The 18,359-nt window shown below is 40.9% G+C and overlaps 1 protein-coding gene across 2 annotated transcripts in view; it reads left to right on the top strand.

Annotated features, from left to right (window-relative positions):
* MAPK6 (mitogen-activated protein kinase 6) overlaps nucleotides 1–17,787 on the top strand; it is a 31,449-nt gene extending 13,662 nt beyond the window's left edge. The window contains exons 1-6 of one of the 2 annotated variants that reach the window (XM_042475046.1): nucleotides 2,108–2,262; nucleotides 9,112–10,302; nucleotides 11,176–11,320; nucleotides 11,591–11,755; nucleotides 13,992–14,193; nucleotides 15,414–17,787. In XM_042475046.1, the coding sequence (XP_042330980.1) occupies nucleotides 9,748–10,302; nucleotides 11,176–11,320; nucleotides 11,591–11,755; nucleotides 13,992–14,193; nucleotides 15,414–16,503 (2,157 nt within the window). In that variant the 5' untranslated portion in view covers nucleotides 2,108–2,262; nucleotides 9,112–9,747 and the 3' untranslated portion in view covers nucleotides 16,504–17,787. Of the gene's footprint in view, nucleotides 1–2,107; nucleotides 2,263–9,111; nucleotides 10,303–11,175; nucleotides 11,321–11,590; nucleotides 11,756–13,991; nucleotides 14,194–15,413 lie in introns of those variants that run through there. The other variant, XM_042475047.1, reaches the window with a different exon arrangement.
* The last annotated feature ends 572 nt before the right edge of the window (nucleotides 17,788–18,359 follow it).

Raw genomic sequence — 18,359 nt, 5'->3', positions numbered from 1 at the left:
TAGGACTAGGAATTATTATTATCATTATTATTATTAATTTCCTGCTTCTCTTCAAGGGTCAAGGCAGGGTACAGCATGTTAAAATACAAATAGGACGGGCAGCTAGGAAAGGACTAGACAAGACCCTAAAATGCAAAAATATACAACTGAACACTAAAGTGAGGATTGTTCGTGCCATTTTATTTCCCATCACTTTCCAAATGGGTACAAGAGCAAATCAGATCTGAACTTTCCTTTTAAGCCAAAATGACTACATTGAGGCTGTCATACTTTGGCCACAACATGAGAAGAGATGACTACTAGGAAAGTCTGGAAGCAGCCTCTGAGAAGGCCTTCTCCCTTGTTCCCACTAAATGAGCCCGCGAAGGTGGTGGGACAGAAAGAAAGGCCTCTTGAGAAGATCTTAGAGAGCTGATGAACCTGTAAAGGGAGATATGGTCCTTCAAATATAGCTCAAGCCATATAGGGCTTAATAGCACTTTAAATTGTGCTCAGAAATGGACTGTATCTCCCAGAATCTACTGAGCACTAAGGAGTTCAGGAGTTGAAGTCTGAAAGTCCACTTTCCTGGGCAGGATGCATGATGATGCAAACTGCATGCATATCATCACAACACCACACTACAGCTTCTTCTGTCCAAGCATTTTGCCCCATTAGACAACTGGCTTTGCCTAATGTTAGGGCTGGTCTTGTGTCTTAATTTTCCTAAAGATGCATCAAAAAAGGACGGGGAAATACACTCATAGCTTTTAGAAGGGCGATGAATGGCCCGAACAGACAGGCCAAAATAAAGCTGTTTCGGGTCACTTTGGAAGTATTGTTTGAGATACGCATCTTAAGAGGCCCAAAGCTGCCCCAAAGCAGCGCTCCAGTCCTTAGGAGTGGAGCATGGCTTTGGCGTGGCTTCTGGACTCTTAGGACACGTGCATCATTTAAACAGCATACCTCCAAAGTGACCCGAAACAGCTTTATTTTGCCCTGTCTGGACAGGCCCAGAGTTGGTTTAAAGCAAATAAAATACTCCTGGTTTTTTAAATCTGTGTGTATGTTTAAATTTGGATTGTCTTTTTCGCAAATAGTTTATTTATATTTGTGTGACTATTTGAGGCAGCATTTGGTGATGACAGATGAGGGGATGGGGGTGTAATGCTTTATTTTGTTCTAAATATCCTTCCAGTGCTTTAACTATTGAAAGACGCGGGATAAAAACACAAGTTTTAACTGTATTTTTAACTTGTGTATTTAGTGTATCAGGAGACAGCGAGGTGTAGTGGTTTGAGTGTTGGACCGCGACACTGGAGACCAGGGTTCAGTTCCCAGCTTGGCCATGAAACCCAGTGGTCGACCTTGGGCAAGAAGTCACACTCTCTCAGCCTCAGAGGATGGCAATGGCAAACCCCTTCTGAAGGAAACTTGCCAAGAAAACAACATTTAGTACTGTATGTAGAGAGATCCTGTAGCACCTTTGAGACTAACTGAAATAAAAAAGTTGGCAACATCAGCTTTCCTAGACTACAGTCTTCTTCTTCAGATGAATACTCTTTTGTGGGCTGTAATGCATCTGAGGAAGTAGACCTATGTTCACAGCCCAAAACACACTGCTTCAGTGCTATTGGGTTCTGGGAACTGTAGTTTTGTGAGACATTTAGCCTTCTCTGTCGAGAGAGCTTGTGGTGCCACAATGAACTACAGTTCCCAGGATTCCTTAGTACTGAGCCGGCGGGGGGGCAGTTAACGCGGTCTCAGAGTGGATTATTTATTTCTGCGGTGCGTTTTGGACCCAAAAGAAAGCTATACTACACGTCTGTATCGTTGAATTTTAACATTTAGCGTGTGTATGTGTTTGTGTGTGTTTTTAAAACTGTGCTGTTTTGTTTAAACACGTCACGCGCCGCCATTTCCCCCGCGCGCCCTATTCCCCTCAGAGAGTCACGACGACGACTAGGCAGGGTGGGAAACCCCGTGCGCCCTTAGTTCCCGCCTTGACCTCAACCGCCACGTCTCCCTCAGGAGGGGGCGTGGCTTCCCTCAGCGGCGGCGGCTCCTCCCTCTTTCCATCCAGTGGGCGTGTCTTCCTTATTCCCCTCCTCCCTCCGGCCTTGTCCCCGCCCCTTTCTCCTAGTCTTTCTCGTCGTCTCCCTCGCAGCCGGGTTACATGGCAGTAGCCGCCGAGGGAGACGGTTCGACGCCGCCGTTGCCGCGGCCTCCGTCGTCAACGACGTCCTCCTGGTCTTTCCCTCCTTCTCCCTCATGAGCAGCCCAGTGAGTAGCATAGCACTGCGATGGAGGCCTATATATGGCAGTGAGGCGGCGGCGGCGGCGGCCTCGGCCTCCCGGGCTCCGCTGCACAAAGGCGCTTTGTTCTCTCGCCTGGCCAAGCAGCCCCTCTCTGGCTCCTCCTGAGGCCAGGAGGAGGCGAGGCCTTCCGCAGTGCGGACCCGGCCGAGGAAGGAGGGAAGGTGGGCGCAAGGGAGGCCGTGGTTGTCGTTGGAGCGCGTGGCCAGGCCTGGGCTTTTGGGGCCTCCGATTCAGGGAGGCCCCGTTCCTGGGGCGAGGTTCCTCCCGGTGGCCCTCCTCTGAGGCTGCCCTGAGGGCCACGAAGGGGGTTCCCTGGCAGGTTTCTAATGAGGGGGTTTGCCCTTGCCTTCCTCTGAGGCTGAGAGAGAGTGGCTGGCCCTTATGGGGATCCTAAGGCAGACTCTCCTGGGGTTTTCATGGCAGGCTTTTTGCCACAGCCGTCTGAGGCTGAGAGAGTGTGACTGATGGCAACCCTAAGGGGGACTTACCATTGAGAGAATGGCTTGCCCTTAAGGGGATCCTAGGGCAGACTCTCATGGGGTTTTCTTGGCAGGTTTCTTCAAAGGAGGTTTGCCACAGCCATCCCTTCAAACATAGAGTGTGTACACATACACACAAACATATATATATACACACAGATAAAGATTGTGTGCTTTCAAGTCCTTTGGGGCCTTATTATGGGGTTTTCTTGGCAAGTGTCATCAGAGGGGCTTTGCCATGGCTGTCCCCTCAAACACAGAGTGTATATAGATATATACACATACATACATACACACCATTGTGTGCTTTCAAGTCCTTTATAACTTATGACAACCTTATTATGGGGTTTCCTTGGCAAGATTGGTTCAGAGCAGGGTTGCTATTGCCTTTCTCTCAAGCCTAGAACATTTATACATACACACACATACATATATACATACACACATATATTTTTGTTGTGTGCCTTCCAAGTCGCTGCCAACTTAATGGCAACCCTGCGGCAACCCCTGTCATGGGGTTCCCTTGGCAAGTGTCTCTGGGGGACGTTTGCCATTGCTTTCCCCCGAGGCTGAGAGAGTGTGACTTGCCCAAGGTTGCCCAGTGGGTTTCATGGCTGAGCTGAGAACTGAACCCTGGTAGGTTCTTTTGTTCTGAGTAAACCCGCGTGGGGCTGGCATACTCTTCCTTAACTGGGTGGAGTGGCCTTTTAGACAGTGACGCGTTCAGGGATTTCTTAATCCAAAGTAAAGATGTGGAAGTTTTTGGAGGGGAGAGAGAGAGAGAGAGGTATGGCTTGTGAAATACGGCGTGTCCCTCCGTAACCCCTCTCATGTCTCTGCGGCTTCCCTCTCGCCTTTAGGGCAGTCTTCATTCATTTCCTGGCTTCCATTCTCTCACATGGCGCTCTTAAAAGCAGCAGCAGCTGCAGTATTTGTGTCCAGTTACAGAAGGATCCGATTTTGGGAAAAGGGGGGGGGGGTAATTTTCTTCTTCTTAATGTAAAGCAAGCAGAGGAGCTGATTTCTCCTTTACACATGCCTCCTCTCCACTCTGAAAACTGCCCCAGGAAAACTCTTGTTTGGGGTGTGAAAAGCAATGCAACCTCAGGGACCCATGGGCTTAAAAGAGGCTAAGTGGCTTTTTAAGACTCCCCCAAGCAGGCTGAAAAACATCAGAAGCTAGTTCTGTTTTGGTTTTGCTGTGTATTTTTCAGCAGCAGTTTGCTGAAACACCAGGCCTTGCTACTGCAGAGCCAGCATTATTGCGTGTTAAGACAGTGGAGAAGATTCTGTCTTGGCAAGAATCAAAGAGGCTGGGACAGAAAGATTGTTGGAGATCCCTTCCTGAGGTTGCTTAAGGAGGAGGTATCTCTGAAAAGATGCCTTTCTATCTTGCATTTACATTACATTATACTGGTAAAGGGCCATGACTTCCCTGCCTGGTGCCTATGTCATTTTGTCAAGGAAGTATATGCATAGTGTTATATCCTTCATGTAAGAAAAGCAGCTTAAATTGGTTATTCTAAGTGGTCATTAATCTCTTTGAGAAGATGGGTGCAGTTAAGTAGCAAGGCTTAGTGGTGATGGCGGAGGCAGCTTGGTATGGCTCAAGTCACTTGCCCTCAATCTAGGTTCATTGCCACAAAATATGTGTTGATGGAATACACACAAAATAGTTCTAGCTTACAAATATTAAAGGGACACTTCTTCCATTGCTGATGGAAGCTAGGTAATAGTAGTTTCTATCATATACTCCCATCTACTTGTTTATGATATGATGTGTTTCTGTGGGCATAGGGGCTTGAGTGGAAAGCCTTCCTCCAAGCATTCTTGTAAAAGCAATGTCTCTATGGAAGGCAACTCTAGATAAAGCTTAAACCACATACATTTCTTTGGGAACTAGTTTAATATTAACAACATCTGCTAATCTCTTAGGGTGTGAAATTGTCTTATGTACATCTTTAGTTAGATTTAGCCCTGCACAATAACAATACCTTGGCCTTCATTCAGAATGTGTGGTGACTAGGTGGGAGGTTTGAGAAGAAAGCTGCCGTTTCAGGAGTTCTTGCGATGACTCACTGCCTACTGCTTGCAACGTGGCTGGGGTTTTTTTAATCCACATAAGCACTCTTAGTTGCACAGATGGGGCTTGGGTTTATACTAGGTTGTATAACAGCTTTCTTTTAACTCTCAATGGAGTCTTGACAGAAATAAGAGTTCTTATTTTGGTAAAGTAACAATGCTAGTTTTAGTGGATGCTCTTACCCTGTAATTGCTCCAAACAACATAATGCACAGTGGCAACCAGCAATGTGTAAGGCAGGGGTAGGCAACCTTTTTGAGCCGGGGGCCAGGTTGCTGTCCCTCAGACAACTGGGGGGGCCGAAGCTAAAAAATAAATATATTTTTTAAAATTAAATAAATAAACCGGGACAAATGTAGGACAAAATTTTCAGATGGTGGACACTTTTTTTTTAAAAAAAGTGGAGGACACGTGAAAAAATTTGCTGATTTTTAAAAATATGTTAATATAAATGCATGTTTCTGAGGCTTCTATAGACAATTGCCCCTGTGCGCGAGAGGCCAAAGGCCCCGGCGGCAATCGGCGGCAGGACCGGGCTGGGGCCGGTCCCAAGACCTCGCCGGGCCGCATCCAGCCCGCGGGCCGCAGGTTGCCTACCCCTGGTGTAAGGTGACATGTAAAATGTAGACTGGAATAATCTCTTTCAAAAAGCATGACTGTTTCAGAGGAATATGTTTCATAGAATCATGAAGTTGGAATAGACCCCAAGAAGAGCCATCCAGTCCAAACCCATTCTGCCATGCAGGAACTCTCAATCAAAGCATCCCTGACAGATGGCCATGCATATTCAGAGGCTGAGTAAACATTACAGTATCTTCTGTGTAACTGATAGTTGTTTAATAAAGTTGGAAGACTGTTGTGGGTCTCTGAGAATTACGTGATGTAATGACAACGAAAATAAAAACAAAACGATCCATAAAATAAAATGAGATACCATAACACTGATTGGGAGGGGAAACATAAGCCCTATACAGACAGGCCAAAATAAAGCTGCTTCAGGTCACTTTGGAGGTATGGGGTTTCAATGATGCATGCATCCTAAGAGTCTGGAAGCTGCACCAAAGATGCACTCCATCCATAGGACTGGAGCGTGGCTTTGGTGTGACTTCAGTGACTTGAAGCAGCTTTATTTTGGCCTGTCTATATCAGGCCATAGTTAGGATTTCTTGTTTGTCTTTGTTACATTATTCATTTATTAAATGCATAATTAATTTTCTTCCAAAATGGTGTTCAGGGTGGCTAACAGTAGTAAAATGCAAACTTAAAAAGAAGGTTCTGATGGCACATAATGTAAAAGCCAGTAAGTTAATAAGATAAAGAGCCAGCACCCAAGCAGTTAAACTCCCTTCAACAACAGACTAGCTTCCATGCCAAAGACCTCCCTGAATAAAAAGACTTTTGTTGGAGGAAGTACAGCAGCCAAATTTAATGTGTCTGCAGATCTAGTATAAGTACAGATGTTACTTCAGGCATGGAAACCTCTGGGTAACCTTGGGAAGGCACACTCTCTCAGCCTCAGAGGAAGCCAATGACAAGCCCCCCCTGAAAAACTTGCCAGGAAAACCTCATAATAGGTTTGCCTTACGGTTGTCATAAGTCAGAAAGACTTGAAGACACACAACAACTTGAAAGATTCAGATTTCAGTTCCTCTTGGTCATAAAGGAGTAGGAACTTTCAGCCTGTCGGTGAAGTTCTCATCTTATGCATGCTTACTAGTTTATGCTAGTAATTTCTTTTTCTCACTTAATCACAAAGTTCCTATTTTATTCTTTTTCCCGGTTAGACTCAAAGGTGTTACTAAAAGACATAATGTAATAGTTGTTGTAGATGTAAATGAAGCAAGAATGATAAAAGACTAGGAAAATTATTCATTTATTTCCCAGTCCCTTTCAAATTGTGCTGGGACTGACCTTAAAACTTAGATTCTTATATTCATAGAATTATAGAGTTGGAAGAGAGCCTAAGGGCCATCCAGTCCAACACAATCAACTCACTCTTGACAGATGGCCACCCATCCTCTGTTCAAAAATCTCCAAAGAAGGAGACTCCACTGCTTTCCAAGGCGGTTTATTCCACTGTCAAACAGCTCTTGCTGTCAGGAAGTTCTTCCTAATGTTGTAGTGGAATCTCTTTTCTTGCAGCTTGAATCCATTGCTCCATGTCCTAGTCTCTGGAGCAGCAGAAAACAAGCTTGCTCCATCTTCAATATGACATCCTTTCACATTTTTAAATAGGGCTATCATATCCCCTCTTAACCTTCGTTTCCTCAGGCCAAACATACCTGAGGAAGCTGCTTCTCCTAGTGCATGGTTTCCATACCTTTCACTATTTTGGTCACTCTCTTCTGGACATGCTCCAGCTCAATGACACAGAACTGACTGAAACCGTGGCACAGAATGACTGGTGTATAATAACCTTTTAGCAAGTTTGAGTATCTGCTTGCATAAGGAAGATCTCTGCTGGAAGTAACTTTTTATGTTGTCTTTTTGGGGGGTGGTAATATGGGCAGGCAGAAAAGTGCTTAATGCACAGTATTTTAATGCCACATTTTTCTGTTCTGAAGCAATCAGTGGTGACTCAAATGGAGTGATGTTTTAACTTTATGCCCTGTGGTTTTCTCTCAAAGCACCATTCTGTGCTTAATAGTTTAAATTTAAATCGTGACTTGAAAGAAAACTAGCTTTGAGTCTACAGTGTTAACTGCTTAATTGGCTGTGATGAGAACAAATAAGGAGGGAGTGTTGGGTGTCAACTGTAGGGTGGCTTGGACATGAGGTCTTGCTACATGTTCAGCTTAATGAAATAGTAGTGCTGTGCAACTACAAGCCAGTGATAGTAGTGATTGCTGATCTACATTAGAAAACAGGCAAGAACTACCAACCTGTTTGGGTTGTAAGCTACAGGCTCCTTCCTTTTTCTTATGAACAGTATCAAAATTTGCCTTCCCTTTCAGGAATGGCTTAGTTGCAGTAATTTTCATGCTGGAAATTATGTATTGCTTTAGTGAAGGTTACTTTTCTGTTGGCCTCAAAGCAGTCCCTGTTGTTGGATAACAGAACAAATACATTTCTTCCACTTGTTTGATATCCACAAATGTATTTAAAGTCATCTTGTGGGCCACAGACTTCACCAAGACTAACCGGAATAGCCAACAAGCCAGATAATACTGTAATGTAATTTATGACTTTTCAAAATAATGTCATCTCCATAAGAAGTGACTTCATCAGTTGAGGTCATAATCTATTCAATTTTGCTTGGGAGAGAGACCAAGCAGAAGACCATCTGAAAACTTTATTTTCAGCTGGTATGTGGAGCTCCTTAGCTGGTTAATTTACTTGTGATAGCAAATAGTTAATTTACTTGTGATAGCAAATAACAATACATCTAGATAGCCCACGGTTGGACAATGCTCAAAGTTTTTGCAAACAATTAGCAAAGTAATGATTCAGTGTTGTTGATATCCACAACAATGCTTCTAAGAAATCCCTTCTTCCCAAATAAGAACTGTACTATCAAATTTGTGTTTCATCTCTGCTCACTTACATTAATAAATTACTTTCAAGTTTACCGATAACATAGCAGTTTTGTGATAGATATCATGAGCGGTGTAGAGTTTTCCTCCATAGTAAGTTCATGGATGAATGACTTGAAAATTGTGCCTTTTTATTATCCTCTTTAAGTCTTCTGCATTGAAATTTACATACAGCCAGTGTCCTCCAGCTTCTTAGGAAGTAGTTCTCCAGTGAGGAGCAAGTTTCTTTCAAGTGGGAGATGCTTAGTCAATTTGTTCTTCTCAAATAGCTGGATTAGTTCCATGAACTTTCTTTTTAAAAATCAGGCAGGTATAAGGCCTCAATAACTAAGCCTTCACCAGGCAGCTCAGTATAAAATTCTGCTTGTTCATACAGATGCATACTTGAGCCTTTCTCAAATTGTATACATGATTAACCAAAAATAGCTTGCTTAGAAGAGGATCAACATCACATCTGGTTTCTCCAGCCTGTTTAAAGAATCATAATGCCTACTTACTTGCTTACTTGCTAATTAGCTTACTTGCTGTTCACCGCTATGATCTTTGGAATAGCGGTATATAAATAAAACAAATTATTATTATTATTATTACTTCTCTGCATTGTTTTTGTTTATATTCAGATGTGCTAAGAAGGCCCCACAGAGCCCCATTTGTTTGTAATGCAATTTTGAAGTACTGACATATTGTGGTTTTCTCTCTCTCTCTCTCTTTCTCTTCAGGTTTATACATAAAAAGATGGATGGTAGCTTTGACTGTGATTGTGGTGAGCTTGAGCCACCTGATCATTAACTAACAGCGTCTTTTGTAAACCAAGAGCTGCCTCTTCCTTGGCAAACTATACTGTAAACAAAAGAAAACAGCAAGAAGAGGAAAAAAGTGCTTACTTAACACCATAGAATGAAGCTGCTCAGGACCAGTCCAACACTGAATGTATCTGCACTGTGAGGAGGATGTTAATAGAAACCTACTACATGCATATTTATTCACATTTTTGTTAAATGTTAACCAGTTCAGCACAGTAAAGCGGAGTGCATTTTTCACTTCATTCCGTTTGATCTACTTGTATTTCCTTTTAATGTCTGCGGATATGCTGCACCTTTCTTGAACTATGAATGCTGCAACCTCTCTGTCTTTGCTCAACTTGATTTGTAGCAAGTAAGTTTTAAGTCTAAAGGGGATACAACAAGGCCTGTCTGGCGAACGATGCAACGAGAGTGTCGAGAAACCATCACACGGTCAACCTGAAGCTTTTCTTCTCCTTTTGTGCAAGTTCCTCCATATACCAGTGGAAGCATCTCTATATTCTTACAGAAGCTTGGTAGTTTTAAGAGGAAAAAAGAGAACACCATTTCAAAATGGCAGAGAAGTTTGAAAGCCTCATGAACATTCATGGTTTTGATGTAGGTTCTCGGTATATGGACTTGAAACCTCTAGGCTGTGGTGGCAACGGCTTAGTTTTTTCTGCTGTCGATAACGATTGTGACAAAAGAGTCGCTGTCAAGAAAATTGTCCTTACAGATCCTCAGAGTGTTAAACATGCTCTGCGTGAGATCAAAATTATTAGAAGACTTGACCATGATAACATTGTCAAAGTGTTTGAAATCCTTGGTCCCAATGGGAGTCAATTGGCAGATGATGTAGGCTCTCTTACAGAACTGAACTGTGTTTACATTGTCCAAGAGTATATGGAGACAGATCTGGCTAACCTGGTGGAGCAGGGGCCCTTACCTGAAGAACATGCCAGGCTCTTCATGTACCAGCTGCTACGTGGGCTCAAGTATATACACTCTGCAAACGTTCTGCACAGAGATCTCAAACCAGCTAACTTGTTCATTAATACTGAAGACTTGGTGCTGAAAATTGGTGACTTTGGCCTTGCACGGATCATGGATCCTCATTATTCCCATAAGGTATGTGATGACATGCATGATGTTTTTCTTTGAGAATGAGTCATTTTAGAAAGATACAGGCTTATCATAATGTATACTCAATAGGGAGCTGCAGCCTATCACAGCTCCCTGACAAGTGTACCTATCTAATACATAGTTATGTTAATACTTTAGGTATATCCTTACAGCTAAAAACACATATTTTTGTTGCGATATTTAACTGTTAGTAAAATTAGAGTGATGAAAGATTCCTTGGTCTTCATAAAATTGGCCAACAGAACTTGCATCTTTATCTTAAAGCCAAATAACTTGGTTAGCTTATTCTGGCTTGGACAATCCTATCACAAATATAGCCAGGTTTGACTTGTTGGTTTCTATCTCAGCCACATCTCAGGACTGCTATAGAGACTGACAGTCTTGAAAGGTGCTGCTGCTGCATTTCATAAGTTACCTGTTGTGTAAAATTATTTGTGTGATAGAAAAAGTAGAATTAAGAAGTAACTATGAGCATTGCTTACAGCACAGAGATATAACATTACTGGCATGAAGGCTCATATTTAGGTAAATAGATTTAGGTTTAAATACCTCTTTAGGCTCATTGTTGATTTCAAAAGATTCAGTGGCTGTCAGCCTAGCATACTTTGCAGTGGTGATAATAAAATGATATAACTCTATAAGGGCTGTTCGACAGTGGAACACACTCCCTTGGAGTGTAATGGAGTCTCCTTCCTTGGAGGTCTTTAAACAGAGGCTGGATGGCCATCTGTTGGGAATGCTTTGATTTAGATTTCCTGCATGGCAGAATGGGGTTGGACTGGATGGCCCTTGCAGTCTCTTCCAACTCTATGATTCTATATAGGTTGTGTTAAATTACAGTAAATTTTCTCTCTATAGGGCCATCTTTCCGAAGGATTGGTAACTAAATGGTACAGATCACCTCGCCTCTTGCTTTCACCCAACAACTATACTAAAGCCATTGATATGTGGGCTGCAGGTTGCATCTTTGCTGAAATGCTGACAGGGAAAACCCTCTTTGCAGGTTGGTGGAAATTGGCAGGTACAAACCTGTCATTTTATGTATATGACCATTGCAGTAATATTAATACTCTGTATTACTAGTGCCAGGAGAGACCTCCATTTGCCTTTCTAAAGTGCTTACTAAAATAAAAATACAGTATTGAATGTTTTTAATCCATTCATAGATATTAGTGCTGTTAGGTAGATGATGATATGATATTATAAGAAATGTCTATACTGTTTATGTATCAACAGTACACAACTGACTTGTGCTTTTTGTCTTAACTTTTAGGTGCACATGAACTTGAACAAATGCAGCTTATTTTAGAATCAATTCCTGTTGTGCATGAGGAAGATCGTCAGGAACTTCTTAACGTAATCCCAGTTTACATTAAAAATGATATGACTGAGCCACACAAACCTTTAACTCAGCTCCTCCCAGGCATTAGCCCTGAAGGTAACATTGCCTTTCTTTCTGATTCTTATTGTTCATCTACATTTGGTTATGAACGTATTGGCAAGCTTAACATGAACTTTTAAGTCTGTTACAGTGCACTATATGATGTGTTACATGTGGTGGGGTCTTGGGGCAGCATGTGACACTCAATACTTTTTGTGGTCACTGACCCTTCCAGACTTCTTAGGCTGCCATTTCCAGAGGAGTTTCAACTTTTTGTCATTTTTTCCACGTTGTCTTAAGTTTTGATTCAGATAGTCCCAGTGGCAAAAAAATGGTTCCTGAACTCACCACAGTTGCCCACTCCTGCTTTCTAGATTTTTTTGGGATGGGGGTGGGGAGAGACTTAACAAGCCATATCTTTGTACAGTGGGCCCTTTGTATACACAGGGGATCCATTCTAGACTCCCCCACCACATATGGCAAAAGACGTGGGACCTCAAGTCCTGTTGATTTCTATGGCTGTGCACTCCACGGGAGTGCACACCATCTTAGGTCCCTGGGCCTGCTGTGCACGGAAGCTTAAGTTTGCGTATGGCAAGCCCACATATGGAGTGGGCAGCCTGTATGGCGCATTGTGGAGTTTAACTGTGTTTGTGCATTCCATGATATTAAATTCTTAATTCATGTTCAGTGTTTTGCCTTGCTGAAATAATAATTAATCCCTTTGAAGAATCCGATTCACTGAGTTGCAACAGAAACTCAGTATTCTGTGGAAACTCAAAACATACAGTTCATAAATTAAGATGAAAGAAACCCATATAAGAAGTACTGTATATATTCATGTATAAGTCTAGAAATTTTAGTCAAAAAATGACTCAAAAAACCTAGGTCGACTTATCCGTGGGTTATTGTAAGTACTGTACTTTAATTCTTATTTTATAAAAGGAATCATCCCCTTCTTTGAGTAGAGTGGCAAAAGGCGAGAGCTTAGTCCGTCCCAAGAGAACCTAAAAGAAGCACTGATCCCCTCTACTTTACACTGTGTTGCTGTTTCTGGCCTTTTTGAATGTTTGGGTGGGAAAACAGTGGCCAGCAGCAGCTCTTTGACACTTCACCTCAAAGGAGCACCAAGAGGGTAGAGTGGTGCTTTTTAAAGGTTCTCCCAGGACAGACTAACCTCTTGCCTTTCACTACTCAGAGAGAGGGATAGTTACTTTTTTTTTTAACTCTTGCCTTTACATCCTTTTTGACATGTGCACATTTTCTAAACCTCATCCATTCCTGGTCATATCTCCCACACATCACACAGCCACCATTTACTGTAGTTCCCTCCTCATCCATCCAGCCTTTAGGGTGAGCACAAACAGTTATGCTTGCCAGAATTTTGTAAGTTATTTGGCATCGTCCTTTATGCCCTTTCTTACATGCGCCTAAGCGTTGGCCTTGACATATCCATAAGTCATAATCAAAATCCATAATTTTGGCCCCAAAGCCTGCCCTTGACATATATGTGACATCAACTTACGCATGAGTATATGCAGCATGCATTATTTGGGAAGAATTTTGTCATTTTGGTGGATAGTGATATTTATTAGTGGTTAGAGCTGTTAGAAATGCACTAAGCATATAATCAACAAAAGTATTATTGCCTTTCATTACAGTAATTTACTGTTCTAAAACAAGACTGAAGTTCTGTAAAGTATATAGCCTAGCTTCACAGCCATGATGTTTTGACTTAAACCTCTAAGAAACTCTACATGTGTCATACTAAGATTAATTTAAAAGACATCTGATCCATTGCCTTTGGCAAGACAGGGTCTTCCTTGTATTGGTCTGAAAAATCACTTGCCTACTGGTTTCTATTTGTGCTACCTATTTCCTGCATTTCTACCAGTTTGATTGCTGTTTATAATAAGTGTTTGATTAGAAGAAAACTGTCTACCAACATTAGTACACTTGTCTCTTTTTTTAATCTTTCGTATTGTATATGCTATTGTACGAGCCACTGTGGTGTAGTGGTTTGAGTGTTGGACTATGATTCCAGAGACTGGGTTCAATTCCCTGCTTGGCCATGAATCCCATTGGGTGATCTTGGGCAAGTCATATGCTCAGCCTCAGAAGAAGGCAATGACAAACCTCCTCTGAATAAATCTTTCCAAGTGAACCCCATCACTGGGTTGCCATAAGTCAGAAATGACTTGAAGACACACAAAGTTATACCCTACAATTTTGCTCCTTCTGGAATGAAAGGTTTTTTAAAAAAAAAATCACTGATGTGCTTTGTTCCTTTTAGCACTGGACTTCCTGGAACAAATACTGACCTTTAGTCCCATGGATCGATTGACAGCAGAAGAAGCTTTGTCACATCCTTACATGAGTATTTATTCCTTTCCAACTGATGAGCCTATTTCAAGCCATCCTTTTCACATTGAAGATGAGGTAGATGATATTCTGCTCATGGATGAAAGTCACAGCCACATCTATAACTGGGAAAGGTAAATAATTTTGAAACAGTTTTGTATACATTCTTTGGTAATGTTATACTAATTAGAAATACTAGTTGATGTTTTCATGTACCAAGAAGCAAAATGCCATGAGCTGGGAGAAGCATCTCTATGATGAACAGCATAATAGTTCTCATTTTTCTTAAACCAGATTATATTCTAATTTTCCCTACTCTGATTAGTCTGTGTACAGTGCACTTATTTTTTCAACATGAACTCATACCATTCCTATTCTCACTAGGTTCAATTAAAATAATTTTAGATAAAGGCATAAAATTCTGTTTGTATTAAACAACCTGCTCTGCAATGGGATAATTAGCATCTTTTTGTACTTGGCACTAGTAGATATGTACTGGAAAAATTAAATGCTTTGAAGTAGAGGATGAGCATCTTTGTTAATGTACTCATCTGCCCAATATGTTGGATTTTGTTAAAAACAAGATGAGAATGCTCCATTGGGGAAGCCTAAAGTAAGAAACTTAAACTTCATAGTTGCCTGTAAAGCTGACTTGAATAGTCATGAAACCCATAATTATAAAAGCTCACATGAGGCCATCAGATATTTGTAACATTTTAATTTATATATATACTCTAGATGTATAATTTGAAAATGGCTATAGATTAAAAGTAAATCCATCAGCATTCAGAAACAGCTCCTTATGGGGTTGTTTGTCTTACATGCTTGTGGGAATTGCCATATTTCTGTTTGCTAAGGCTAAAATGACATATGACACAGGGATCTCAGTTCATCTGAAATGAAGATACAGTCCTTTCTCAGGTTGTGTGGAAAGGAATTGCATCCTATTGTCTCTGAGCAGTCAGCGTGATGGTTTGAGTGTTGGACTATGAATCTGGAGAGCAGAATCTCAGGTTAGTCATGTAAACCCACTGGGTGACATTGGGCAGTTCATACTGTCAGCCTCAGAGGATGGCAATGGCAAGCACCTTCTGAAGAAATCTACCAGGGAAACCCCATGATAGGTTAACCTTAGGGTTGCCATAAGTCAGAAATGACTTGAAGGCACACAACAACATCTCTGAAAGGCCCCCAATTTAAAGCTTTCTAAGAAGTATGAGAATCTGCTAATTAAATGAAGTACTATTAAACCTGAATGCATTTTCCCTTTTATAATTCTTGTTTGTCTTGACTCTTCACTGTGTAAGCAAGTGGATGCCAAGTATTTACTAACATAGGCTATTAATTATTGCAGATATCATGACAGCCAGTTTTCAGACCATGAGTGGCCTGTTCATAACAACTTTGAAGTTGATGAAGTTCAGCGTGATCCAAGGGCTCTTTCTGATGGGACTGATGAGGAAGAAGTACAAGTAGATCCTCGCAAATATTCGGATGGTGATCGTGAAAAGTATCTAGAGGATCCAGCTTTTGATACCCATTTCTCCACTGAGCCTTGCTGGCAATATCCAGATCACCATGAAAACAAATATTGTGATCTGGAATGTAGCCACACTTGTAATTACAAAATGAGGTCCTCTTCATACCTAGATAATTTAGTCTGGAGAGATAGTGAAGTGAACCATTACTATGAGCCCAAGCTTATAATAGATCTTTCTAACTGGAAGGAGCAGACTAAAGAGAAGTCAGATAGAAAAGGCAAGTCAAAATGTGAAAGGAATGGATTGGTGAAAGCTCAGATAGCTCTTGAGGAAGCCTCACAGCAACTTGCAGAAAAGGAGAAGAATCAAGGGTTTGACTTTGATTCATTTATAGCAGGAACTATTGAGCTTAGTTTGCAGCACGAGTCAACTGATATTGATAAATTAAATGATTTGAATAGCTCAGTGTCCCACCTAGAATCAAAAGGCATAGCAAAATCAGTAAGCAGAGAGAAACAAGAGAAAGGAATGGCTAATTTGGCCCAATTGGAAGCTCTGTACCAAACTTCGTGGGATAGCCAACTTGTAAGTGGTGGGGAGGAGTGCTTCCTCCTAGACCAGTTTTGTTGTGAAGTAAGGAAAGATGAGCAGATAGAGAAGGAGAATCCATATACCAGTTACCTGGATAGGTTTTTTAGCAAGAAGGAAGACACTGAAATGCTAGAAACTGAGCCAGTAGAAGATGGGAAACCTGGGGAGAAAGAAAGAGAGGGAAACTTTTTAAGTAATAGCGGGGAATTTCTCTTTAACAAGCACCTCGAAGCTATAAGTATTCCTCAGTTTCACAGCCCTGTTGGCTCACCACTTAAATCAATACAGGCCACACTAACGCCTTCTGCTATGAAGTCATCTCCTCAGATTCCTCATAAAACATACAGCAGCATTCTGAAACACCTAAACTAAACAGCAGACATTTCTTTTTTGTATTCATGAAATGTGTGTTCTTTTTTATTGTAAGTAATTTTTTTTTTACTTGAAATCAAATGATGTAACTTTGGTATGGATTTCTTTAGTTTCCTGTTTACCATTATTTTTACAATCCAGAATTGCTTTCTTTACATGACATTTTTTTTTTAAAACTGGCATGTCATTTGCACACAGCGGTAAAGAACAGAGCAAACCAATGCAAATTGCCGGAGAAAACAAGAAAATGCACTAAACCAGGTAGAAACGCTCTTTAGTTTAAACAGTTCATGCTTTGCAGAGGAAAAATACGCATTTTGCCTTGAAAATTACACAGTGAGACTATACATACTTGCATGAAAAGATCTATTTTTTTCCCTGAGACATTTTTCATTCATAGGTATTTTAGACTTTTTCATACTGTACACATTTCTTAGACACATGATACCAGCAGCAACTGTAAATGAATGCAGAATTTGGTACGCATGTGTTATCTACCTCAAGGTAACAGCAGTATGTGGCAAAACATTAACCACCCTTAGTGCTTTTCATAATGCACTTCTATTTAGCCAGCATTATTGTAGTAGGTGGTATTATGGAGAAAATCATTCAATATTTATAAATATTCTGGTATGCATTCTTTATAGTGGAAATGTTAATATGCAGCATTTTTATTTATTTTAGCAAATTATATTTTCTGTAATGATAGAAAATCAATTTTTTTTAACTTGCTTTACAGATAAAAGTTCTTGTTAGCACTATGGTTTATTGCCTACATAGCTGAAACAGAGATGAAATAACATCCCCTTATTCTGAGGTGATCCATATGAGTTTTTGTAAACGAGATTTCACTTCAAGTAAGGCACTCACTGTGTATAGGAATTTGCAATTTGGAGGTGCTTGATCTCTACAAAGAAATTAGGAATTGTTTTATTATAAAATGCTCCTAGAAGTCTTAATTGTGTTCATTTTTTTTAAAAGCCCAATTTCTGTAATGTTAGTTGTGTGCATGGAAATAATTAAGGTACAACATTGCTGTAGGTTAAAAGTTCTATATGGTCAGGCATTTTGTTTTTACTGTATGTTTTTACTGAATGATGCCCTTGTCTCATCCCCAAAGCAAGCATGAGTATAATTAGGTTAAATGTAGCATGTAGCATCTTGGTCTTCAGACAGTTTGTTTTGCCTCCTGGGCTTTCTGTTTTGTTTTGTTTTTTTGGGAAACTATGTATCATTGGCTCCCCTGTTTTAAAGAAAGAAATAAAACATGGCCAGAGAAAATCAGCAGTTTGTGTTTTGGGATGTGAAATTCTCAGCTTCCAGTAAGTATCCCAAAGACTCAGCAGCATCTATAAATACAAGTTCCACACATTTTTGAAGCCTTTGAGGGTAGTACTGTTGATGGATGAGGAATTAAAATAGAAACATTGAGATTTGTTACTCCAGAGACAAATCATGTAGTCAAATTTCATAATTTTCTAAAGGAGGATATAGTCTGGCCTTGCTACTAGTGACTGTTACACTCTAATCCATAGAATGTCTGCCCCATCAAGATGGCTGTGGCTTCTGGGTACAGAAATCCAAAGCATCTGGAAAGTGACTTGGGTCATTATTTCACAGAAATACCTCCTTCTGCATATCACAGTGACTTGTGTTTATTGGCTCAGTTTGCGTGGATCCAGTCCAAGAGCATCAGCACAGGATTGTGCTAGGGAACACAGTATATAAAATGAATTGATTGAAGTGTAAGGTTCTCTAAAACTATTAATGCTTACCTAAAATGTATCCATATTGAGTTTCTTTTTAAATTTGTGTCTGAAGAAAATAGGGAAAGCAGCCCCTTTTTTCTTTTTTTT

This window comes from Sceloporus undulatus, chromosome 6 (assembly GCF_019175285.1).
Source record: "Sceloporus undulatus isolate JIND9_A2432 ecotype Alabama chromosome 6, SceUnd_v1.1, whole genome shotgun sequence".
Lineage (NCBI taxonomy): Eukaryota > Metazoa > Chordata > Lepidosauria > Squamata > Phrynosomatidae > Sceloporus > Sceloporus undulatus.
Note: the sequence above shows the minus strand (reverse complement) of the source record. Positions and strands in the feature narration are given on the sequence as shown.